Here is a 27465-nt window from a genome sequence, read left to right as displayed (position 1 = left end):
AGCATAAATTTACACAAACCCATATTTCTGTGTCAGCCAATTTGAGAGTAAATCTGAGAGATGTTTATAGCAGATTCCCATCTCCGGGAATAAACTTGTTTTCACGGCAGAATAGTCATTAATCAAACCATCAGTTTCCAATCTCACTGCACCAAAACAAAGATCAATGTACAACAACTCAGTCAGTATGTGTGTGTGTGTGTGTGTGTGTGTGTGTGTGTGTGTGTGTGTGTGTGTGTGTGTGTGTGTGTGTGTGTGTGTGTGTGTGTGTGTGTGTGTGTGTGTGGCATGATTTTGTGACATATGAGGACCCAAATGTGTATAATTACATGGGTATGACATAGGTATTACAAGGAGAGGGTGAAATTTGAGGATATTACCCATGTCCCCACTTTTCAAAATGCTTATAAATCATACAGGATGAGCTTTTTTTTTTTTTAAGTAAAAGTGCAGAATGTTTCCTGTGATGGGCAGGGGCAGAGGCAGTGTTTTTACAGTAGGGAAAGCGCATCTCTAACAGATATGAAGCACATTCATGAGAAACTAGGGCAGTCACAAAGTGTTAGCTAATGATCAATTATCCTACAAATAATTGTGATTAATGATTTAATTGACTTTTGAGTCACGAGTGTACGTTTAATGCAAGTTAACAAGTGTATTCATTCAGTTATTAAATGTGTTTGAAGTTGAAGTTTGTTGAAATCATACATTTTTTTGTAAAAACAAACCAAAAAAACGTTTAAAACATACGCTGATTTCTTCCCTTTATAAGCTCCTTGTGTTTGTCAGTCTTGGTCGGATCGTTGTGTATGTCTCGTCTACGTCTCCCGGTTCCCTGTCATTCCTTTGGTATGTTTGAGTCTTTGGTTTATGTTTTATGATTATGTGGTTTTCCCCCCTCGTGGGTTTTGTTTTGAGTTTACCATTAATGTTCGCACCATTTTCCCTTGTTTGTGACGTGACAAATCCATTAGATTACATATTTAAGGTAATATAATCCGTCTACTTTCTTGATTACTTTTAGATTACTTTTGTCCTAACTCTTTTATAACATTGATAAAAAGGTTAATCTTGTACCATATTAATATAGAAATACAAATGGAAAAAAATTCCATTCTTTGTTATCAACAATATGAAGTGCATTAAATATATCATTAGGCCAAGGATTCCCAGACTGGGGTTCGTAAGTTTAATGAAAAGCTATAAATTAAATCATACAAATTTGAAAATAAAAATAAAATACCTCCTACTAAAAAGATTTTACTTTTTTTTTTACCTGTGTGTCATGAGACCATTAACTGACATTAGAGAACCATGAACTTAATTATATTATTTATTATTATTATTATTATTTATTTAATTCTATTATTGAGAATTAACTTATGAATGTCAAGTAAATATATCAGGACAAAGAAAGTTGGGAAATCCCTGCATTATATGTAAATTACATATAATTACAAATAATAATTCATGTGTTCATCAGGAGTTGATTAGATCTAATGTTGCATGTTGGGAAAACACTTTTTAAAAGTGAAATGGTTTCTTTAAATCCAGCGATCAAATGCTGTGACAGTCACAGCACTAGTGGCGGGTCTGTGTGTGCAATTCCACAAAACTGGAAGACCTTCTGAACGGATATAATTAAGAAATAGAAAAAGGAAAATTTAAAGGATAGAGAAGTAGTTGTCAGAATAATCAATGAATTGATAATAATTTACTGCCATTGTGATTATATGATTACATGTTATTCTCAATGAAAAGTAACTGTAGTCTGAAACACAATATAATCTAAATATGAAAGAGATCAGCAGCAATCGCCCACTCCCATGAAGCATTGCGAATTAAGTAAATGGGTCTCGATCAACTTTTGCATCTGTATGCACTACTGTTTAAAAGTTTTGGTAAACATTTTTATGTTTTTGAAAGAAGAACCTTCTGCTCACCAAAGATGCATTTGATTAAAAAAAAAAAAAACAACTTTAAAATACCTATTTTCAAAAATATTATATATTCCTGCGATGCAAAGCTGAATTTTCAGCATCACTACTCCAGTCTCCAGGCACAAGATCCTTCAGAAATCACTCAAATATGTTGATTTGCTGCTCAAGAAATATTTCTGACTATCTGCTGCTTAAAATTTTTGTTAAACGAATAGAAAGTTTAAAGAACAGCATGTATTTAAAGTAAAAAACTTTTATAACATATATTTACTGTTAATTTTCAATTGAATGCATCCTTGATGGATAAAATCATTAATTTCTTTCAGTTGATTTTAGATTCAGATCTTTTAAATATTTCACATTTAGCTTCAAATACACAGCATTTTATACATGCTGCATGCATCATTTCTGACTGGAATACATTATTCAGCATACTTTTGTAAAAATGTAATTTTCTGCTTTAATCAAAGGTTGTAAAGTTGTGATTTATCTGGGTTAGTGTGGCGCTTTATTTAAGATTATTTTAGAAAGCCTAAAATAAAAATGAATGGGAAAAATACTTCTGAAACCAAATGATGACAGGCCTCAAACAGATGTCATTGACTGATCCAATGCTGTCCTGGCCCGTCCAGTCCGGCTGCTCAAACAAACAAATTGCATTTCACCTTTAACTCTTTGCGATTCAATATATTGTATGTGTGTGTGTGTGCGTGTTTACATGCATATGCATGTGTATGGCAAAACCTGCATGAGTAGACAGCTGTTTTATAGCTGTATTTTCCTCACCAACAGCTCGTCCATGCTGGTCTGGCATTTCTCCAGGTTGATTCTCTTGATGGCCACACGCTCCTGTCGTGGGCTACAAAGCGCTGCCTGGACGACTGCTGTGGCTCCGCTTCCTACAAAACACAGCATACACGTCTCTAATGAACAAAGCACACGCCGTGTCAAAGACATTATTCTAGATGAAAGGCAGACAGTAAACAATCCCTCAGGAATATAAAAGCTTGTGCACAGCAGGTGCAGCTGATCATATGATGTGCTTATAGGATTGATGATAATAGACGTGTGTGGTGCTTCGATAAGTAGCTTTACTGTAAAGGAGACAAATTGCATGCTATACTAAAAATGTGTGTGCATATTATTTGCAATCATTATATCCAGCTGCATGGGAAAGTGTTTGATTGTAAAGTTGATCTGATCCTCAATCAACTCATCAGACAAAAAGTCTGCATAAGCAAACAATAAAGCAAAAAAAAAAAAAGCATTTCTTTACAAAACGGTGTGTAAATATGTATAGTGCGAGTGTAAAAGTATGTGAATCCAATTGACTGTCCTTTGGCAGCAAAACCTTCTAAACCAGCAAAAAAAAAACACTTTCATTTCTGCAATATTCAGGCTGAGGTCAGGCAGGACTCAGACTGGGTCACTCAAGGTGGCATATTTTTATTGGTTGTTGATTTACTTGTGTGCTCTGGGTCCCGTTTCAGCCGGCGGACAGATGGCCTTCAGTCTCCTGTAAAATGCCCTGAAACTGAGAAACTTGGGATTTTTTTTATATATATTTTTTTTTTTTTCTCACTTTTGGCACACTTTAGATGTGCAATGATGCTTTTTGGGACATCAGTGGCTTCCTCTTGCAGTCATTTAATGCAGAACACCCACAGCACTGGACTGTCCCTATTTATAGACAGCCTGTTTTACCATCAAGGCATTCAGAGATGATTTCATAACCCTTTTTAGCTGGCAAGTCATAGAGTTGTTCAGAGATCCCTTTTTGGTTTTTGAAAGTGTCCTACACTGATCTCCCAATTCTGAGCATTGCAGTCAATTGTCCATTTTTTTTATTTTTTATATTTGTCAACTGATCAATGATTTGCTTGGTTATGCCTGAAGCTCACTCAAATTTGTTCCAGATCATTAGACATGACCGCATAATAGAGGTGCGCAGTAAATGGGCAGGTAAGTATGAGCATTTTCAGATATTTCAATCTATTGGACAAAATGAGCAAGAGAAATTTACAAATGAAAGCAGCTGGAGACAACAGAAAAACACAAGAGAGAGCTTTCGTTTCTGCTCTGACAAGTCCAGCCGAACTGTTAGAAGTCAGAAATGGTGGGTAACTTTAGCTGTACAAAGATAGTGCACTCATATTACCATGAATGGGAGAAAGTGCATCACACTGTACGGATGAATAAGTCCCGCGTTTTTAAAGGGATACTTCACCGCTTTTTCATATTAAACTATGTTATTCCCTTAACCAAGACGAGTTGATACACACCTCTCTCATCTGAGTGTGTGCTCTTAATCTCTCTGACGCGCGCTGACGATCTGATAGCATTTAGCTTAGTCCACTAAGCCCAGTTCATTCACTATGGTACCAAACATCCTCTCTCACATCTCCCCCTCCCTCTCTCACTTCTGTCAATAGCGGAGAGGGGGAGATGTGAGGGAGGATGTTTCACCCGGGACTTTTTACTGCGCAGAGTCGAATTACTCTCAAAAGTGCTATTCCGCCTTAGATTGTAGTTCTCCTTTTTAATCCGATTAGAAACGCGCCACGTTTTATTTTGTCACCATACTTGATTGTTCAGCTATTCGTGTAACTGTATTTAAATAGGGGAAACGTGGAGGTGTTTGGTACTTCTAACTTGATCTCTGTTTGGTTCCATAGTGAATGAACTGGGTTTAGTGGGCTAAGCTAAATGCTACCAGATCCTCACTGCGCGTCAGAGAGATTAAGAGCACACACTGAGACGAGAGAGGGATGGATCAACTCGTCTTAGTTAAGGGAATAACATAGTTTAATATGAAAAAGCGGTGACGTATCCCTTTAAGTAAAACAGCTAATTGCCAATTGGTAAGTCATTGCATCACTGCAGCTGCTGTTAGAAGCCTGAGTCGCTTTAGAAATAGTCAGAAATAGACGTGCTCATGCATATTGACTGGTCCAGACTGAAAAATGCTTTTTTTGTCATGATTTGAGCATTTTCAAACAAAATTTATGAGACAGTTGCTGTCAGATTTCATTTTAAATATGACACTTATTCGTAAGCTTGGTGAACAGCTTTGGAGAATTTGATGAGATAGAACAGATAGAAGCTGTACTTGCGTGACTGAAACAGCTGCTCAAGAGGCGTTTCAAAGATGGCCGCCACCGAATAAAAATGACTTGCCTTAAAGCAGCACTAGGTAACTTTTCAACCTTCATAATATATTTTTTAAGACTCTTGTGATGATACATCGACCTACAATAGGTTGAATGACACGTCTGCCATAGCTTGATGGGGTCTGTATCGTTTTTAATCATACTTTTAAACTTCGGGTTTCGGGTAGTAACCCGAGAACAAAAAGAACTACAAAATTCGACTGCTTTACGGCATATACGTCACTTCCACCAACACCCACACTTCCTTACATTCGGACGTGTGAGCCCAACTTTGTTCGTCGGATAATATAGTCATGTCCGAAGCAGCACAGACAAATAAGAAAGAAAAGGTTTTGTTGGAGGAAAGCAATAAGAGGAAACAAAAAAGTGATGGGATTAAAGGCAGGACGAGGATCAACATGTGACCAGCGTTTGCTCGTCGGCGTGAGCTGAAGGAGGCGTGCCCGACCGATGCTGTCCTGCTTGTTACGGTGATTACCTACCACTCAAACATTGAACTGAAGTATCATATAGATTCTGTAAAACGGTAACCAATAGACTACTATAATGACGCTGGCTTGTAAACGTGAGCATCGTGATTATTTGGCGTTTGAAAAAAATAAAACCCATGAAATTATATTCATATGACATGCTGAAACATATGCCACTGACTGTAACGTTACCTGGGATGAAGACATTTCACACGCGCCGCCAGAAGAACTCTGCACTCCTCCTGCAGTGTTCAGGGGAACTGTTAGTGCTGCACCAACCCGCGGGGCCGCTTTTATGAAGTTATTTGGCCCGCACCGCACCACTGTATATATTTTTACAACCCGCCCGCACCCGCGACCATTAAATAGACATACGGGGTCCGCGGGTTATGAGACGACCCGCGCATCACTAGTTCAGGGCTATCAGGGTTGTCATGTCAACAAATGCACGCGCGATGGCATCCCCTGTTGTAGGATGACAGAGCTTACGACAGTAGTTGAGGACATTATTTTTTCCCAACTGTAGGGGGACCCCGAGAGCAAAAGTAGCCAAGTGCGGCTTTAAAGGGTTAGTTCACCTAAAAAATGAAAATTATATAATTAATCACTCACCTTTATGTCATTCCAAACCTGTAAGATCTTCATTCATCTTCAGAACTCAAAATGAAGTTCTTTTTGAGAAAATCTGAAAGCTTTCTGACCCCACATAGACAGTAATATTGTATACAACGCCTACTTTCAAGGCCCAGAAAGGCAGGAAAGACACTGTTAAAATCGTCGATGTGCCTCCAGTGGTTCAGCCTTAATGTTATGAAACGAGGAGAATAGTTTGTGTGCAAAAAAAACAAACAAAACGACTTAACTCAACACTCTCTTCTCTTCCTTGTCACTCTCCCTACGCAATTCACGCAAGCACCACAACGCATGCATGTGATCATGGGGTCGTGCTCGGCCAATAGTGAGCCGGCGTTCTGCCGTAGAACCCGGAAGCGCTGCACTGTGTGAATAGACCAACAACGTGAATAGTGTAAAACAGGGAAGAGAAGACTTTGTTGAATAAAGTCGTTATATTTGTTAGTTTTTTTGCGCTCCCTAACATTAAGGTTGAACCACTGGAGTCACATCGACTATTTTAAAGATGCATTTAATTTATTTATTAAACATTTAATAATCCATTTTACTGCCTTTCTGGACCTTGAAAGTGGCCGTTGTGTTATGTGGGGTCAGAGAGCTCTCGGATTTCATCAAAAATATCTTAATTTAATCCAAAATCTTACGAGTTAGGAATGACATAAAGGTGAGTAATTAATCATTTTGTGAATTTTCATTTTTGGGTGAACTAAGCCTTTAAAGGAACATTGGCAAACATTCAATTGGTTCACATACTTTTTCCTAAATTATATAGGGCAGCAGCCGTCAGTCTCTCTAAATATTGAAAAACACATATTGGTTGACAAAAAAATAGCAAGCACAGGCACAAAAAAATAGAAAAAAATACAATTATAATATAATATAATATAATATAATATAATATAATATAATATAATATAATATAATATAATATAATATAATATAAAACATCATTAAAAATTCTAATCAGAATTCCATTCAGAAAAATTTGCTCTCAATAAGATTTTTATATTTTTTTAACATTTCGTTATTTGTATATTTGATAAGAAATGCAGTAAAACAATGATGTTGTGAAATACGTATTATTACAATTAAAAACGATTATTTTCTATTGTAATATATTTGGAAATGTAATTTTTTCCTGTGATCAAAGCTGAATTTTCAGCATCATTACTCCAGTCTTCAGTGTCACATGATCCTTCAGAAATCATTTTTGCTGCTCAAGAAACATTTATGATTATCATAAATGTTGTGCTGCTTCATATTTTAGTTTAAACTGTGATACATTTTTTCAAGATTCTTAGATAATCTTAGATTAGAAAGAACAACATTTATCTGAAACAGAAACATTTTAGTATTAAATTAAATATTATAAATGTCTTAAGTCTTTTTTAATTGAATGCACCCTTGTTGACTAAAATTATTAATAATAAAAAAAATCTTATTTACCCCAAACTTTTAAAGAAGAAAAAAATTACACTGACAACAATCAATAAATCTACTCAAAATGTATTAGACTGAATTTGAGAGCATGTTCATTTATAGCCAATTGCTAATTCACATTGTAAACACACATGCACAAACACACACGCAGTGCTGCTATTCACTCTGTGTGAGTGTGGGACTCTGCCAACTGTGGATGACAGATAAGGAGGGGGTCCTGAACACCAACCACACACACACACACACACACACACACACCGATTAGCTGAAGAAATGCAGAGAAACTATACAGAAGCTCATTGCTAATGTTAGCTCTTATGGAACTGATAGCATACAGCTTTAAAATGCATCTCAACGTGACTGAGTTTAGAGCCATGAAGAGGTGCTTCTGTGTTTCTCTGTTTATTTGCTTTGAGACCCACAAATCTGCAGTCAGTTGGTCCATCAATAGCAGGCCAATAGCAATAGCAGTTTAGAGAATGCAGTGAAATGTCAATTAATATGGACGTCAGACGTTGTGTGTGTGTGTGTGTGTGTGTGTGTGTGTGTGTGTGTGTGTGTGTGTGTGTGTGTGTGTGTGTGTGTGTCAGTGTAGTTAGATTATTGTACTAAAAATGATTGCATTATTTATTATTAATTACTTTCTTAATCCCAAATTAACCTCAACCAGTTGAACAATACAAGGATAGATGTGAATAAATAATATAAAATTGCATAAATTATTCTTGAACTGACCAAAATATTTAAAGGGAGAAGGTTACAATAATATTAGAACTTAAATTCCCATGTTAACTCCACTGTTGTTTTATATAGAATTGTTGTCCAAATTACAGTAATTACTTAGTAATGCATTGCACCCAAAAAATGTGTGTATGTGTGTGTGTAGAGATAGAGATAGAGAGAGAGAGAGAGAGAGAGAGAGAGAGAGAGAGAGAGAGAGAGAGAGAGAGAGAGAGAGAGAGAGAGAGAGAGAGAGAGAGAGAGAGAGAGAGAGAGAGAGAGAGAGAGAGAGAGAGAGAGAGAGAGAGAGAGAGAGAGAGAGAGAGAGAGAGAGAGAGAGAGAGAGAGAGAGAGAGAGAGAGAGGTATTTGAACACCCTGCTATTTTGCAAGTTCTTTCACTTGGAAATCATGGAGGGGTCTGAAAATCCACTGTGAGAGACATAATCTATAAAAATAAAAGAAATCCAGAAATCACAATATATTATTTTTTTTAAACTATTTATTTGTATGATACAGCTGCAAATAAGTATTTGAACACCTTTCTGTCAGCTGGAATTCTGACCCTCAAAGACCTGTTAGTCTGCCTTTAAAATGTCCAAAATTAGGTGCACTTGTTTGAGGTCGTTAGCTGCATAAAGACACCTGTCCACCCCATACAATCAGTAAGAATCCAACTACTAACATGGCCAAGACCAAAGAGCTGTCCAAAGACACTAGAGACAAAATTGTACACCTCCACAAGGCTGGAAAGGGCTCCCGGGAAATTGCCAAGCAGCAATCATTAGAAAATGGAAGAACATTGACTGTCAACCTCCCTCGGACTGGGGCTCCATGCAAGATCTCACCTTGTGGGGGTCTCAATGATCCTAAGAAAGATGAAAAATCAGCCCAGAACTACAAGGGAGTAGCTGGTCAATGACCTGAAAAGAGCTGGGACCACCATTTCCAAGGTTACTGTTGGTAATACACTAAGACATCATGGTCCAGGCCCGTCTTAAGTTTGCCAATGACCATTTGGACGATCCAGAGGAGTCATGTGAGAAAGTCATGTGGTCAGATGAGACCAAAATAGAACTTTTTGGTCATAATTCCAATAACGTGTTAGGAGGATGAAGAATGATGAGTACCATCCCAAGAACATCATCCCAACTGTGAAGCATGGGGGTGGTAACATCCAGCTTTTAGGGTGTTTTTCTGCAAATGGGACAGGGCGACTGCACTGTATTAAGGAGAGGATGACCGGGGCCATGTATTGTGAGATTTTGGAGAACAACCACCTTCCCTCTGTTAGAGCATTGAAGATGGGTCGAGGCTGGGTCTTCCAAAATGACATTACCTGAAGCACACAGCCAGGATAACCAAGGAGTGGCTCTGTAAGAAGCATATCAAGGTTCTGGCGTGGCCTAGCCAGTCTCCAGACCTAAACCCAATAGAGAATCTTTGGCGGGAGCACAAACTCTGTGTTTCTCAGCGACAGGCCAGAAACCTGACTGATCTAGAGAAGATCTGTGTGGAGGAGTGGGCCAAAATCCCTCCTGCAGTGTGTGCAAACCTGGTGAAAAACTACAGGAAATGTTTGACCTCTGTAATTGCAAACAAATGCTACTGTACCAAATATTAACATTGATTTTCTCAGGTGTTCAAATACTTATTTCCAGCTGAATCATACAAATAAATAGTTTTAAAAAAATCATACAGATCCCCCCATCATTTCTAAGTGGGAGAACTTGCAAAATAGCAGGGTGTTCAAATACTTATTGTCCTCACTGTATATTATTGATGTAAATCACCAAAAATTCTTATAACATTATAACATCATATTAACCATTTTAAATTATCTAGTAAAGGTACAATAATTTAAATTGTGGGTTATTTTTAGAAAATTTAAACTAACATGTAAAAACTAGGATACGCCAAAAAAATAGTTTGCTATATTATTTTGCTATACATTTTTTTAATGATTTATATGAAGTAAAAACTTCCTGAACTAAGGCAACTTTGGATCAAAACCCTTTTTTGTTTGGGGGAAACAAATTTGTTAAAATGTGAGTTTCAAATAGGATTCAACATGTTTTAAGCAATGTTTATCTTTTCATCTCTCAATCATCATTGAATTGCACTGGATTATTATATTTTGCCCCCCACAATAAAACAGAGATGTAATCATAAAACTAAGCATTAAATTATCATCCTACTAAGACATGTATATGCATTTTATGTACGTAGTCTGATATACTGTTATAAAGATCTCATTGATTTACATTACATTAGAATTCATCTTGCTTTTTGGCCTTATAAAAATCAGCATCTGGACCAAACTGTACATTTTGCACGTTTTAATGTGTGAATAAAACTAAGGTGTTATTTGGTCCTCGTGTATGAGCTCCATATTCTCACTTTTTTTTACTATATGATCCATAAAAGCATGCTGTATCAACATAAAACACACATGCAAACTTTGTTATTTTTATGTGAAACTTTCTGAAGTAGCAAAATGCACATTTAACAAAGAGAAGCGCGCATTGCACAGCACGACCAGCAGAGGTCGTCACGAGCAGAGCGCGAGCGCAAACGCAAACGCATCGCATGCAGCAAATGACACCTTTGAATCTCACAGACAGTGCGAAGGCGTGCAAGTACTGATAAGATCCACACCTACAGCACACACTCACAACATTAAATACCTAATATTTATAAAATCCTAATAATGGCTCTTGTTGCCATTGTTTTTAGTGTTTTGCTCAAGCCTGCGCTATGCATCAACTTTAAGACACTTGGTTGCACTTTTTTTGGGCAAAAAAAGGAAAGAAATAACCTTCCCTACATGTGTCATAATAACAGCACATTTGCAGTAAACATCACAGTGTAGCCTGACGACTCAATGGAGCATCATTACTCCTAACACACACACTGTCCTGAGCATGACATTACACCGATAGCTTCAAAACATATGATAGGAAGCGTCACTTGTCATATCCGCATTGCATTACTGTCATCTGCCAGTGCATATGGGGAAAAAGCCGGTAGGCCCAATCCAAACCAACAAACTACAGCCACTGACGGGCTGAAATCCATCTGCAAGTACCCACCGATCACCTCCTGTAGCTCGTACGCCTCCTTGACAATGGGCCAGCTGGTGGTGAGCGCCGGCTGCGGGGTTTGGACGGCCGCCGGGGAGTCGCTCTGCTCCGCCATGATGCTGCTGAGAGTCGCTCTCTCTCACTCGCTCACCTCACTCACTCACCGCTGCCTCTGCTGCTGCTGCTGGATCACTACCGCCTGCGATCAACACATCCGGAGAGACACATCTCGAATCCTACTACAGCGAAGGCTTAGCTCATGAATATTCATCACGGCGCGCTGATGTCACAACACAGCGTGGCTTGTTGATATTAATTAGCTTATGAATTTTTATTTTTTATTATAATAATAACATGTAATACAGAATGACAACAATGTTACATGCCAGGAAGCATGAAAATAATATACCTTTTAAAAAGGTTCATAGTTTTTACAGCTTTCTTATTGTAAGAGTCAGAAATCAAACATACAAATTTAACTCTTCCAGAAAAAGGTTAAAAAAAGGCTTACACTTACAAAATTTACATTTATGTATAAAATATTTGGCGAGAATACATTACAGATTCGGTCATGACGTTGTTTGGTGACCGTCGTCACGTTTGGTAGTTTCATTTATTTCGGAGTTGTTGTTCCCCTTTTAGGTTTTAGATATCTGTTCATTTATTAAATGTTTTATTCTACCTTTTCGCTTATTTCATGTCTTGTTTTCATAAGTATATATAATTTAATTAATCTGCTACTAGGCCTACTTACCTTCTATTTACTATAGGCTATTTTGAATAAATGTAAATCTAAATATGGGGAAATTAGTCTTTGTTTGTTTGTCTGTTTAACGGCAGAAGTTCACCAATACCTAAAAACAATATTAAGAGGGAAACATTTTTATTTATCCACACCCTGGCTGTATTTGTAAATCAAAAGTTTGGACACATTACTATTTGTAATGTTTTTGAAAGAAGTTTCTTCTGCTCATCAAGCCTGCATTAATTTGTTCAAAAATACATCACATTTTTTACCAAAAATTTGGTTTTGAATTTATTATACTTTAAATGGTCATTCATTTCTGTGATGTGAAGCTGAATTTTCGGGATCGTTCCTCCAGTCTTCAGTGTCACATGATCCTTCAGAAATCATTATAATATTCTGATTTATTATGAGTGTTGGAAACAGTTCGGCTACCTAATATATTTGATGAATAAAAGGTTCAAAAGAACTGCATTTATTCAAAATAAAAACATTTTCAAATAATATATATCTCCTTTACTATCAGTTTTTATCAATTTAACACATCCTTGCTGACTAAAATGATTGACTGACCCCAAATTACTGACCAGTAGTGTATATTTTTGTTACAAACGATTTCTATTTTTAAAACATTGGCATCTTTTTTCTTTTATTCATCAAAGTATCACAGTTTATGAAAAAATACTAGCAGCAGAACTGTTTCCAACTTTGAAAATGAATCCTCATATTAGAATGAATATTTTTGAATGATCATGTGACACTGAAGACAAGAGGAACAATCCAGAAAATTCAGCTTCACATCACAGAAATAAATGATCATTTAAAGTATAATAAATTGAAAACCAATCATTTTAATTTGTAATAATATATCACAATATTCTTTTTTTTCTGTATTTTTGATCAAATAAATGCAGGCTTGATGAGCAGAAGAAACTTCTTTCAAAAACATTACAAATAGTAATGTGTCCAAACTTTTGGCATGTACTGTATATATATACTGTATATATATACTGTATATATACACATATAATATATATATATATTCTGATACCTTCCTGTCAGAACAAGTATTAACTTCTTGAGCAATCTGAGCTTGTCTGTTTGATCAGACCACACAGGCCAGCCTTCTCTGGGGAGAGGACGCTGGCGTTGTCTGTTCGCCGCTTCTCCACCCACAAATCATGTTAATGTTCTATTAGATTTAGATTTTATTTTATTTCCTTATGTTTGTGACTAGTCTAACAGTCAGAGCTACAATTGGGACTGTTGCTGATTGCTGGCAGCCACTGAGAGGACGTTGTTCACCGTTTCGCCGTTTTCCACTGCTTCTCTAATGTTTATGTTTGAATTGCTGCGGTTGGTTCTGGTTTGGAGGACATTTGATGTTTCTCGCCGCGGCTGCTCACTGGTGGTCTCCCTTGGGCTTAAGCTGCATGGTGGCTGAAATTTGCACCGGGCTAGCCTCATCCGGGCCATCGTCATCAGCGTCCGGCATGATGTTGGGATGTTCCGCTTCTCGGCTGCGCCGCTGTTCCGTCCTGCATTGCGGCCGTGGAGCGGCTTGGACTTCTGCGCCGACCCCGGTGTGTCCACAGAAGTGCCCGGAAAAATGTTCTGCCTCCTGCATGGTGCTGCGGCGATCCCCATCGTTTGAATCATCATGAAGACCCATCATCTGGTCTTCAGCTGTCATGCCTTGACGATGTCATCGGGACACACTGCCGCTGGGAGAAATTTAAAACATGGAGTGTGTCCACAGTGTGCTGCGGAGCTAACAGAGACTTCCACCATCAGCTGTTTTCTGTTCACCATCAGCTGTTTTCTGTTCACCATCAGCTCTGTTTCTGTTCACCTTCAGCTCTGTTTCTGTTCACCTTCAGCTCTGTTTCTGTTCACCATCAGCTCTGTTTCTGTTCACCTTCAGCTCTGTTTCTGTTCACCTTCAGCTCTGTTTCTGTTCACCATCAGCTCTGTTTCTGTTCACCTTCAGCTCTGTTTTCTGTTCACCATCAGCTCTGTTTCTGTTCACCTTCAGCTCTGTTTCTGTTCACCTTCAGCTCTGTTTCTGTTCACCATCAGCTCTGTTTCTGTTCACCTTCAGCTCTGTTTCTGTTCACCATCAGCTCTGTTTCTGTTCACCTTCAGCTCTGTTTTCTGTTCACCATCAGCTCTGTTTCTGTTCACCATCAGCTCTGTTTTCTGTTCACCATCAGCTCTGTTTCTGTTCACCATCAGCTCTGTTTCTGTTCACCATCAGCTCTGTTTTCTGTTCACCATCAGCTCTGTTTCTGTTCACCATCAGCTCTGTTTCTGTTCACCATCAGCTCTTTTTCTGTTCACCATCAGCTCTGTTTCTGTTCACCATCAGCTCTGTTTCTGTTCACCATCAGCTCTGTTTCTGTTCACCATCAGCTCTGTTTCTGTTCACCATCAGCTCTGTTTCTGTTCACCATCAGCTCTGTTTCTGTTCACCATCAGCTCTGTTTCTGTTCACCATCAGCTCTTTTTCTGTTCACCATCAGCTCTGTTTCTGTTCACCATCAGCTCTGTTTCTGTTCACCTTCAGCTCTGTTTCTGTTCACCATCAGCTCTGTTTCTGTTCACCATCAGCTCTGTTTCTGTTCATCAGCTCTGTTTCTGTTCACCATCAGCTCTGTTTCTGTTCACCATCAGCTCTGTTTCTGTTCACCATCAGCTCTGTTTCTGTTCACCATCAGCTCTGTTTCTGTTCACCATCAGCTCTGTTTCTGTTCACCATCAGCTCTGTTTCTGTTCACCATCAGCTCTGTTTCTGTTCACCTTCAGCTCTTTTTCTGTTCACCATCAGCTCTGTTTCTGTTCACCATCAGCTCTGTTTCTGTTCACCATCAGCTCTGTTTCTGTTCACCTTCAGCTCTGTTTCTGTTCACCATCAGCTCTGTTTCTGTTCACCATCAGCTCTGTTTCTGTTCACCATCAGCTCTGTTTCTGTTCACCATCAGCTCTGTTTCTGTTCACCGTCAGCTCTGTTTCTGTTCACCGTCAGCTCTGTTTCTGTTCACCATCAGCTCTGTTTCTGTTCACCATCAGCTCTGTTTCTGTTCACCATCAGCTCTGTTTCTGTTCACCGTCAGCTCTGTTTCTGTTCACCGTCAGCTCTGTTTCTGTTCACCATCAGCTCTGTTTCTGTTCACCATCAGCTCTGTTTCTGTTCACCATCAGCTCTTTTTCTGTTCACCATCAGCTCTGTTTCTGTTCTGTTTTCTGTGTTGGTTGATTGTTTGTAGTATTCTATATTTTTACTTGTTATTCATTTTTTCTTTTGTTATTTTTCCCCCCCTTTGTTGCACTTTGAGATTCTTCGGAAAGAAAAGTGCATTATAAATAAAATCTATTATTATGTGCATCAATGAGCCTTGGCCGCCCATGACCCTGTGGCCGGTTTTCCACTGTTTCTTCCTTGGAGCACTTTTGATAGATACTGACCACTGCAGCCCGGGAACAGCCCACAAGAAACTGCAGTTTTGGAGATGCTCTGACCCAGTCGTCTATAGCCATCAAAATTTGGACCTTGTCATATTCACTCTAATCCTTAAACTTCATAGACAACACTGCTAAAAAACAAAATTAGGAAGCTCAGGCTCTTCCTATCGGAGCATACTATTCCTTGTCCAAGCTCTTGTTCCATCCCATCGCAATGCTCTCTTGGCAGGCCTTCCAGCATGCACTGACAAACCTTTGCAACTGATAAAAAAATGCTGCAAGAGTGTTTTTTAACGGGCCAAAGAGAGCACACATCACACCTCTCTTCATCAGTTTGCCCTGCACTTGCCAATAGTCGCATCAATTTCACTGGCTCTTATATTCCTAAACGCACTATGCACCCTCCAGAAGCTTGCATTCTGCAATTGAACGGTGCCATGTGGTGCCATCCAAAAAGTCACAAAAATCAATCTCACTCAATCACACTTTTTCCTCGTCTGGTCCCTGCTGCTGGAATGAATGACCTGCTTATCTCAACCTGAGGCATTTCAAGAAAGGGCTGAAACGTCAACACTTTACCAATTAATATTAGCACTTACTTATAAATGTAAATTCTCTCTCTCTCTCTCTCTCGCTCTCTCGCTCTCTCGCTCTCTCTCTCTCTCTCTCTCTCTCTCTCTCTCTCTCTCTCTCTCTCTCTCTCTCTCTCTGTATGTGTATGTGTGTGTGTGTGTGTGTGTCTGTGTGTAGGGGTCCCCACAAAATGTCCCCACAAAGATGGAAATATCTGAAATCTCTGTGGGGACATTTTTTGGTCCCCATGAGAAAAACATCTTATAAATCATACAGAAGGAGTTTTTTTTGTTTTTTTTTGAGAAAGTAAAAATGTTTCCTGTGATGGGTAGGGGCAGGGGCCTTGTAGAGGGATAAAAAATACGGTTTTTACAGTATAAAATCCATTAAGCCAATGAGAAGTCCCCATAAAACATGGAAACACTAAAGGTGTGTGTGTGTGTGTGTGTGTGTGTGTGTGTGTGTGTGTGTGTGTGTGTGTGTGTGTGTGTGTGTGTGTGTGTGTGTTATAAATCTTAATATACTACAATATTTAACTTCACCTCTGTTAAAAGATTTTGATCTTTGAAGAGGTTGGGTCTTGATAAATTTGATTTTATGTATAAAGAATTTCTCAATACTTAATATAGGCCTTTAGTTTACGATATAAAGACTATTTGTGTTCTGTAAAACTTGTATTACAATGTAAATCATGAAGCTCAGTATGCAGCGGCCGCTGACACCGCTCACCCAGCAGGTGGAGCCATTTCATAAACTTTGACAGCTAAAGGGCCCATGGCAGTGACCCATGCTTTTATTTTGATTTAGAACTATAATGGAATTTATATTGCAAGGAGCCAGACTAATATAAAACATATTAATAAATAGACTAATACATAACATGGATAAAATAATTATGTATAAAAAAATAGCCTACATTAAAACATTAATCAATAAATTCGCTAATAAAATGTATAGATTGAATTAGACATGGTTACAGTTAACTAAAATTATTAAATTTAGTTTATAAACTAAAATAAACCTGAAAAAAATAACAATTAAATGACAATCAGAACCGAAATAAGTTTAAGTTGAATCACTAAAATTACTAGGCTAATTTATTGCCTAATAAATGAATAAAACATAAATAAACATAAATTCAATCTAAATAGTATATTTAAGCTTAAAAAATAAACTGAAATTAAAATACAAGCTGAAAATATGATAGTAACTAATTCAAAATATTAATAAAAACTATAGGCTATTGTAATATATAAATGATACTCAGATAACACTGTCTCTGAAGTACTTGAAGTTGTGTATAGGCTTACGTATACATTTATACTTTCATGGGTTTATATATATATATATATATATATATATATATATATATATATATATATATATATATATATATATATATATAAACAATTGTTAATTGTAATATTTGAATAGAGCAAATTTTGTTTGTATATACATCGATTATTCACAAATATTGTTTTTGTTATATATAATATTTTCACTTTGAGATTCTTCGGAGTGAAAAGTGCGTTATAAATAAAATCTATTATTATTATTATATAGGCCTATACATCAAGTTTAAATAAATAATATCAATATCAAGTTTAAATAAATAATAGGTTTGCAATTAGAAATTTATTTAAATTTATGATATGATTTTTGACCAACAGAAAAATAATATTTATAAATGATTTTTCTTTTCACAAAGTAATTCCTGAACTGTTCCTTTAAGGGACGCGTTTGTGATTGACAAGCTCGCGGACCAATCAGCATCGCGGAGTCGGAGCGTGTCGGGCGCATTCTACTTCCCTACATTGGAGAGAGTGGACACTCACAACACAAACGGGCGGTCCATCATCACCAACATCATCATCATCACACTGGACCTGCAAAGATCAGCCGTGAAAGAGCGTCGCAAGCCGCATCGGCCATTGACCGCACATCTGCACGGGCGTCAAGACATCAGATCCGCTGGAAATGGCAGGGATTCTGGTGTGGTTCTGGAACGAGAGGTTCTGGCTCCCGCACAACGTAACCTGGGCTGACTTGAAAAACACAGACGAGTCCACCTTTCCACAAGCCGAGGATCTGTATCTAGCGTGTCCTTTAGCATTCTGCATGTTTATGATCCGGCTGGTCTTTGAGAGGTACGTCCAGTGTCACATCTTCATCATCACCAGCACCAGCATCATCATCACTGCTGAAGATGATGTTGCGCTCAAAGCTTCATCCTCAGCAGATGATCATGATGGGACTGGTTTGTGCTTCTTCCCATTGCCACTGAACCCTTGTATGAATTAGGACAATGACAGGAACTCAATATGGCCCGTCTTCTGGAATAATGATACTGATGAAAGTAGGTCAGTGCCTCTCTGTGTTGTGTAGATCAGTCTTAGGTGTGCCGTCTAGTTTTGTTTTTTGTAAAAAGAATGATTTTATAGCAAATTTAAAGTTTTTGAATACCCCATTGACTCCCAACGCTGGGGCATGTTGTCACACTGTATGGCGTAAGTTGTCACAAAAGGGAACCCGTACTTTTCGGCACAAAAACGGTGAAACTATTACTGTATGATACTCTAAATGTAGTATGCATTATATCACGTAAATGTAGGCCTATTATGTAACATATTAAGTCAATATTCAGGTTTATAGAAACCTGTCAAAGGCATATATTAATCATAATTTTGGGTAATCTTTTTTAGAATATTTACAAACATTAAAAGAAACGTCATGGCCTACATTTTTTAAGAGTCTCATGACCTGCATTATGCAATTCATCACTCTGATGGATTCCTGTATATGTTTAGTGAGTCTATGCATGAATATTCCATTAGCAGTGGATCATGCAAACATTTTTCATCCATATTTCACCTGCTCTTTTAAATATAAAAATACAAACTAATAATAACAATGCTTTTGAAATATTTTTTTTATTTGAGTAAAAAACAGTTATATTGTGAAATATTATTACAATTTAAAATAAAACTGTTCTGTTTGAATATATATTATAAATGTAATTTATTCCTGTGATCAAAGCTGAATTTTCAGCATTATTATTCCAGTCTTCAGTGTCACATGATCCTTCAGAAATCATTCTAATATGAGGATTTAATGCTTATCAATGTTGAAAACAGTTGTGCTGGTTTATGTTTCTTTGGAAAATTTATTTTGAAGCATTACAAATGTCTTTACTGTTACTTTTGATCCATGTAATTGACCCTTGCTGAATAAAAGTATTTCTTTAAAATATATACAGTGCTGTCAAATCGATGAATTGCAATTAAGTCACATCCAAAATAAAAGTTAGTGTTTATATTATATATATATATATATGTGTGTGTATTGTACTTAAACACACACATTCATGTATATATTTAATAAATATTTGTATGTATATGCTGTATATTATTTATATTATATATAAATATATTTTATATAAATATGACACATTTTTCTTAAATATATACATGAATGTGTGTGTGTATTTATATATATATATATATATATATATATATATATATATACATAATACTTATACACAGCACACACACACACACACACACACACACACACACACACACACATTATGTAAACATTTACTTTTATTTTGGATGTGATTCATCACAATTAATTGATCTAACAGCACTAAAAACGTTTGAATGGTAGCGTATATATACATGCAAGTGATTATATATTAGGTAGTCATGCTCATCTGTTTGTAAAAAAAAACATGATACATCAACTCAACAAATATTGATAATTTACATAATTTTACATAATTGTTTATGTAGGTGCTGTGTAGCAAAACCAGAAAACTATTTAAAAAAAAAAAAAACAATTAGTGCATGTGACACAAAATAGGGTCACATTATTGACATTGAATGATTTTCTGTCTTGACTGTTGTAACTATATAATAGATAGAGATGATAATACGTTTGAAAATATTTTGAAGTCTCAATTCATTGATTGATTGATGTGAATGCACATAATATTTATAACAAATATTTGACACATTATTTTTGTATTTGAAGTTGTTGAGTGGCAGTGATAAATATGAAGCGGGATATGCACCCAAAACTTTTTGAACAGATTAAACCAAAATAATGCCATAATACAAGATCTATTTTTGTTATGTTTTGTCTAGAACCAGTGTCTGGTTCAAAAGCACTGCTATAGAAACAGGCTTTTGTGCATTTGTGCTTTTTACTAACATGGTGTTACATAGCCTGTGACAACTAGCCCTGGCCTCCCCTATATTATAATTATATAAATGAGATAACTCACTGTGCACTTGATCAGCAATATATCATGCTGTTCATTTGTTTATGAAACTTAAAGGGGTGGTAAAACACGATTTCACTTTTCTAAATTTAGCTAGTGTGTAATGTTGCTCTTTGAGCATAAACAACATCTGCAGTTACAACGCTCAAAGTTTAAAGCAAAGGGAGATGTTTGCTTTTAAAGAAATCGCTTTCTAAGGACTACAGCAAACGGCCGGTTGGGAACTACAGCCTTTTCCTCCAGACTCACTGACATCAGTGGGTTCAATATTTACATAAACCCCTCCTCTGAGAATATTAAATAAGGGGGGGCGAGGCCATTTTTTATTGCTGTGGAGAAGAGTAGGCTGGAGTGCACTAGGCGGTCAGCCAATCACAAGACAGCTGGGCCAACAAACCAATCTGAGCCCATTGTGTATTTTTGAGGGACCGGCTTCATAGAACCTGGAAACTATAGCCCCGTTTCCACCAAAATTACCCGGAACAATTTGTACCAGGAACTTTTTTACAGGAACTTTTCTCCCCCCAGACCTGCAGCTGTCTGCGTTTCCACCGCGATAAAGTTCCGAGAAGATTAGGCAGATTAGTCCGGTGATGTAGGACTGCGCGCGACTGCTCCTCCAAATCAGTGAAGGACAATAATCATTTTTAAGTGTACCAATTGAAAGATTTAGTGGACTGTTTACATGAGACGTTATCTAAACCGATCTGGTGTTTACATGTGATGACTTTCAATCGCAATCATTTTGTCACATGCAGTTTGTCTGCCGCACCAAAAATGTCAACGCTGTTTTCTCCAGCAGCTGGAATGTGTTAACTGTAGCCATAGCAACTCTTAACGGCCACCAGGACTAATACAGTATTATTTATAGCTATTTGTTGTAAAGTGTAATAATCATCTCAGAAAAAAAAATCTTCTGTCAGGCGCAGTTAAAGTAAAAACTGCTTGGGGCAATATACGCTGTGTCATTACTCCAACATTATCTTCATAACTCACGAAATAAAAAGTTTACCCCTCAGAAAAATGAACTTTCCTCTCTTGTCAACATGAGCGCGGCGCGCGCTGTCACATCATGTAAGGACACACACTTAAAAGTAATCGGTCAGGTCGTTTACATGGTGAAAAAAAATTAATAACGAGTATGGAAGAGATTCAAGCTGTGCTGCTTTTGCTGGTTATGTATAGGTTTACTAAAGAGGTAATTAACAACGACAGAAAAGAGCACTAATATGCAGATTCAGCAGCAGCATATTCAGAAAGCTTGTAAAGCTAGATTTAAAATGACAATGTATATTATTATCAGCTATTACGGACATTGAACGTGAGATGGCTGAGACGACCGCGCGCCACCAGACAGAGAGCAAGACTGATATTTACTGAACGCAGAACCAACCTCGCAAAAGACTTTTAAAAATGCCCGTTGAACTAAAATGCTGCGCGAGCTCAACCAATCAGCATGTTCAGCGCCCAAGTCCCGCCCTCGAAAGTTCCTGAACTTTGAAAAAGTACTACCTCGCGAGCAGGGCCGTTTGGAGGGGGAAATATTTACCCGGAACTTCATTTAGACCCTGGTTCCTGCGGTCTAAACACACAAAGTACCACCCAAAGTTCCTGGTTCCTGGGTAAAGTTCCTGTGGTGGAAACGGGGCTCATCATACCGTTTTTACAAGGAGGGACAGAGCAGTGTACAATAAAGGTCAAATGTATGAAAAATAATGCCATTTTTTCAAAAACAAAGCATGAACACGTGTTACAGTGCACCTCACAAACACAATCAAGCCTTCGAAAGAATGTGTTTACCCCTTTAAACATTCATTTTGAGCTATTATGAGCTTTGACATCTGCAAGAGTGTTGGCTTTGGATGTCACAAAAGCAGCAGTTTTGACATGTCCCCAGTGGGACGGCAGTCAGGTTTTATGTTTATGTATGCCACGGACCATCTGCTTGTCACCTTCATCTGACAGAGTTCTTTAGATCTCGCCAGCTTAAATTTGGTGAAATATACTGTCTCCTCTGGGATAGTGTCTAGGGAGGAAGGATTTTTTAGGATTTCTTTAATTACCAAGTTTACCCCATGTGTTCTGGAGCTGGTTAAAACATTTGGAGCTGGTTTTATTTTGAAACCTTTTCAAAATAATAAAAAGCAACTAGTGTCCAACCAAAATGTGTTGATAAAAGCTGTCTTTACAGTGGCATCACTTAACTTCCTCTGTGGAAAGAGGACACATTATCTGAAGTGCAAGCGTCCTCTTCCATCCTCCTGCACTGTACAATCACTGTAAAGTTTTACAACGAGGAACAGCACATTTATGGCATTTCAGCCCCACAAAAGCAAACAGCGTCAAGCCTCAAATCAGTCTGAGCGCGGCCTTCATAACCTTATCGTTGCTCTTCAGCTTTATATAAGAATCATTTCTGGAGCATTTTCTGCACCGAATTGCCTTTTCATTGTATAAGGCTTTTAATTGGATGAGCTTATTAATTAAGTGGCAAAAGCTCATTACAACCGTCTGCTGTCACCTCCGTTTCCACTCCAGTGACATCTCACTTCTCATGTCCAGCATTAGATGATAAGTTCTTCTCTAAGTATACATCGATCAGGCATAATATTATGACCACCTTCCTAATATAGTATTGGTCCCCCTTTGCTGCCAAACAGCCCTGATCCGTCAAGGCATGGAGTCCACTAGACCCCTGAAGGTGTGCTGTGGCATCTGACACCAATATGCTAGCAGAAGATCCTTTAAGTCCTGTAAATTGCGAGGTGTGGCCTCCTTGGATCGGACTTGTTTGTTCAGCACATCCCACAGGAGCTCGATTGGGTCAGGATCTGGGGAATTTTAAGGCGAAGTCAACACCTCAAACTCAGTGTTGTTCTCCTCAAACCATTCCTGTGATGCTTTGTGTATTCTGACACCTTTCTATCAGTACCAGCATTAACTTCTTGAGCAATCTGAGCTCCAGTAGCTTGTCTCTTTGATCGGAAAACACGGGCCAGCCTTCGCTCCCCATGTGCATCAATGAGCCTTGGCCGCCCATGACCCTGTCGCCGGTTGACCACTGTTCCTTCCTTGGAGCACTTTTGCACTTTTGACCAGGAACAGCCCACAAAAGCTGCAGTTTAGGAGATGTTCTGACCCGGTCATCTAGCCGTCACAATCTGGCCCTTGTCAAACTCGCTCAAATCCTTACGTTTGCCCATTTTTCCTGCTTCTAACACATCAACTTTGAGGGTCGGTGTATATTTAAATATATACTGCTGTTGCTGTTTGGATTTAAATTGGAAAATGCTTTAGAGTCAATGATTGGATCATTATTGCAGTGTATATTATGTTTCTTTCTAGCATGTTGTATGTTTGGCAATAGTTCTTCTAACCAGGGCTGTAACAATAATTGGAAATGGCCAAATTGTCCCCCCAATAGTTGATATTTTTAATGCTGCTCAGCCTCCATTACTCACCGCTCTATTTGTAGTTAGGATAGCAGACAGTTTAAAAATGAACATTTTTAGGCTGGTCTGCCTAAGCGGTCGCTTTTAGGTTTTCCAGTGAAAGAGTGTGTGTGTGTGTGTGTGTGCCCGTGTGTGCGTGTGTGTGTGTGTGTGTGTGGTAAGATATACATAGTTAAACATTTATTATTAGACTACTGTTTTATGATGGATATGTTTAACAACACACAGTAACATACAGTGATGCAAACTACTCAACATTTTAAATGTAATTTTGTAATTTTGAATTGAAAATATGCAAAATATCCTCTAAATTATGTCATTCATAACTGAATGTGACAAGAAACTTTTTTATTTTATATTTTTGACCTATTAGACATATAAACAAGAGGGAATGCATGCATATTTTTAAACAAAATACTATTTGCAAAGAGCTTATAGATTGCTTAAAAACTATATAGGCTATAATTAAACCCATTACTTATTTTATTGTTCTTATTCCTTCTTTATTCCATTAAATACCTTTTGATCCTTTAATTATTACATTTCTTTCAATAAAAATACCCCCGGCTGTCTTAAAAAACGTTGGTCCCCCCTAATGTTCAACACATGGTTACGGCCAAGCTTTTAACCCCAATGATGGAGTGTGAAGCTTTTCATTTCTTAAACAACCACGTAGAAAGACACATCACGGCCATATTCAGGATGAAAATGCCAAGATTAATCAGCTCAAACTGTGAAAGAATGGTTGGAGGGAGCACACATGAATTGACACCTCTGAGTCCAGAGCTTAAATCATTGAAAGTCTTTGGGATGTGCTGGAGGAGACTTTACAGAGTGCTGGACTCGTGCATTGCCAAGACAAGATCTTGACCAAAAACGGATGGAAATAAATGTTGGGATGTTATTTCCATTAAGAGGTGCATCAATCAACAATAATGATCCAGTCCTATTTGCCAATTTAAATCCAAACAGCAACTTTGTTTTTTGACTGGGTAAATATTTAAATATGTGTGTGTGAATGGCAAATACACTTACATTTTTCATGATTGAATCATTATTTCCCTGTTCATCCCTGTAAAGCTGCTTTGAAACAATCTGTATTGTATAAAGTGCTATATAAATAAAGGTGACGACCTGATTTGACTTTTTGAAAGAAGTCTCTTCTGCTCACCAAGGCTGTTTGTCTTTGATCAAAAATACAGTAAAAACTGTAATATTGTGAAATATTATTACTAAATAACTCCTTTCATGAAATGAATGTTCAGCATCACAATCGTTCAGAAATCATTCTCATATGAGGATTTGATGCTCAAGAAAGATTTCTGATTATCATCAATGTTGAAAAGAGTTCAATATTATTTGTTGAATAGAAATTTCAAAAGATCTTTCATTGTCTTTACTGTCATTTTTGATCAATTTAATGCATTTTTACAGAATAAAACATTAATTTCTTAAAGAAACTGACTCATCTGATGTACCATTTGAGCTCACTAAATCTGTAAAAACTAATATATTCTTGTGTTAAGTATGTATTTCTATGAAAGTGTATGCCAGACTTTTCAAAAATATGCTCTGCTCAGTTCAGCTTGATTAATTATAAGTTGATTATTTACACAATGTAAATAGCAAGCTAAAGTTAGACATTGCTGGATTGACTTAGAATACATGAGGACGTCAATGTGAACTTCATCTTCAAAATCAATGTTGATATCATTATAATGATTTGTGTACTTTACTCAACCAGGATGAAATGTTTTAGAAAGAGAGCAAATATGATATATCCCCAAATTCATCAAACCCTTCACTAATACTCACTGATGCTTGCGCTGTTGTTTTACCACCACAATGATGTCACTTCCTGGAGAAAGGTTTCATCAACACACTGGTTTTTGTTAGTTAAAGGTTGTAAAGGGAAATTCTGTGAATTGATGACCAAATAAGCACTATTGACAAGAATATTTAAGAAATTGTCCGTTTATCATTTCCGACGTTGGACAAAATGTCAACATGTGCTTAAAGAAACTGAAATGATTTCCGATCACTTAATTGACAATTTACAAAATATTAAACTCTCTATTTGAAGATGGATGTTTATCACATTAAGAGATTTTGAGGATATGAAAATGTACTGCATAGAAGCAATGACCCATGAAGTGTTTCTTCGGGTTGTTTTGCCTTTTTAACATTCTCATTATCAGATCAACAAGATATCATCTCATTAGCATAACAATACCAGCTTTAATGCAGCTGCTCTGATCAGCAGCTGTTTATTTCCTAATACACAGATGTTTATCAGACCTTTTGCAGAAGAAGCTATTCAGAAAAAAATGATTACAACTGGCCTGTGTGTTTTTCCTCGCTGGTTTGTCTCTGAAGATTTGGCAAGACGTCCACAGTGATTGCAAACAGGAGGGTTTCTTTAGCCGCCCGCTGTGGTTGCAGGCATTTTACCTCTGAAGTTTCCTTCCAAAACTGATTTTTTAATGCAGCCTGTCAGACATTAGGAATTAAGTTAGCAAGCACTGATATTACAAGATATAAATCTAATAATAAAATCTTCTTTGTTATTGGCTGTAGGTTTATTGCAAGACCATGTGCACTAGGTCTGAAAATCCAGGCCAACGGACCGCAGAAGGCTCAGCACAACGCCATTCTGGAAAAGGTCTTCACTGCCATCACCAAGGTAAAGACCATATTTCTTACCACGGCTAAAGAGGATTTATTGCTCTGCGAGGGCAAGAAGGAACACTATAACTGTGTTTTTTGAGCGGTTTAGTGCTTTTATAAATGGCCGTGAAAACATAGGGTTATCACAAAAAAATTCAGGAAGCTAGTTTTAATGCGGCAGCGATAACTAATGTGCTACTGAACAGATATTTGTATAGGGATACTTCACGCAAAAATTTAAATTGACTTATTTACTCACGGTCATGCCATCCCCATGTACAGTATACGACTTTTTCCAGATAAACACAAAGAAAGATTTCTAGTAAAATAATCCATTTGTCCATATAATGTAAGTGAATGAAATCCGCTCAATTGTCATTTGAACGATCGATCATAGCGATCATGATAATCCAAGCCATGATTTATAAAAGGTCAAAAATATTAGTATTTTTTTCGTACACACACACCTGTTGTTTTGCTTCAGGAGACATTGATTGATCCACTGGGGTCATCACAGTCACAATCGGTGTGTGTGGTTTTTCAACAGCGCATTGAGTGATTGTGTTTATCATATACATCATGGATGGCATGAGGGTCGAGAGCAGTGTTTTATAATCACTGAGGTCCCAAATTTGAGGTAGTTCTGGAGCATGCACCTCTGAGAAAATTTGTATTTCTCTGATTTACATTTGTGCATGTAAATCATCCAATCATGCATGTAAAATGGATAAGAAACCGCTTTAAAACCATGTCAGTGGGAGTTAGATTATTTGTTGAGTATGAGTTTATGAACTAAAGCAGAGCAGCAGTTGCCATGTAAAAGAAGAAT

At 37.4% G+C, this 27465-nt stretch overlaps 2 protein-coding genes across 4 annotated transcripts in view; one reads left to right on the top strand and one right to left on the bottom strand.

Moving 5' to 3' along the window:
• The window catches only part of stk39 (serine threonine kinase 39), a 183632-nt gene that overhangs the window by 96452 nt on the left and 59715 nt on the right, over nt 1–27465 (bottom strand). Inside the window, exons 1-2 of one of the 3 annotated variants that reach the window (XM_067444558.1) lie at nt 11465–11669; nt 2727–2839 (exon numbers count right to left, since the gene is read on the bottom strand). In XM_067444558.1, coding sequence (XP_067300659.1) covers nt 2727–2839; nt 11465–11570 — 219 coding nt within the window. In that variant the 5' untranslated portion in view covers nt 11571–11669. Of the gene's footprint in view, nt 1–2726; nt 2840–11464; nt 11670–27465 lie in introns of those variants that run through there. The other 2 variants (XM_067444559.1, XM_067444560.1) reach the window with 2 other exon arrangements.
• Nucleotides 18037–27465, top strand: part of cers6 (ceramide synthase 6) — a 60676-nt gene continuing 51247 nt past the window's right edge. The window contains exons 1-2 of the mRNA XM_067444562.1: nt 18037–18382; nt 26547–26652. Coding sequence (XP_067300663.1) covers nt 18213–18382; nt 26547–26652 — 276 coding nt within the window. The 5' untranslated portion in view covers nt 18037–18212. The remainder of the gene's footprint in view (nt 18383–26546; nt 26653–27465) is intronic.

The sequence above is a fragment of the Pseudorasbora parva genome, chromosome 5, assembly GCF_024679245.1.
Source record: "Pseudorasbora parva isolate DD20220531a chromosome 5, ASM2467924v1, whole genome shotgun sequence".
NCBI lineage: Eukaryota > Metazoa > Chordata > Actinopteri > Cypriniformes > Gobionidae > Pseudorasbora > Pseudorasbora parva.
This window is presented reverse-complemented; position numbering and strand designations above follow the sequence as displayed.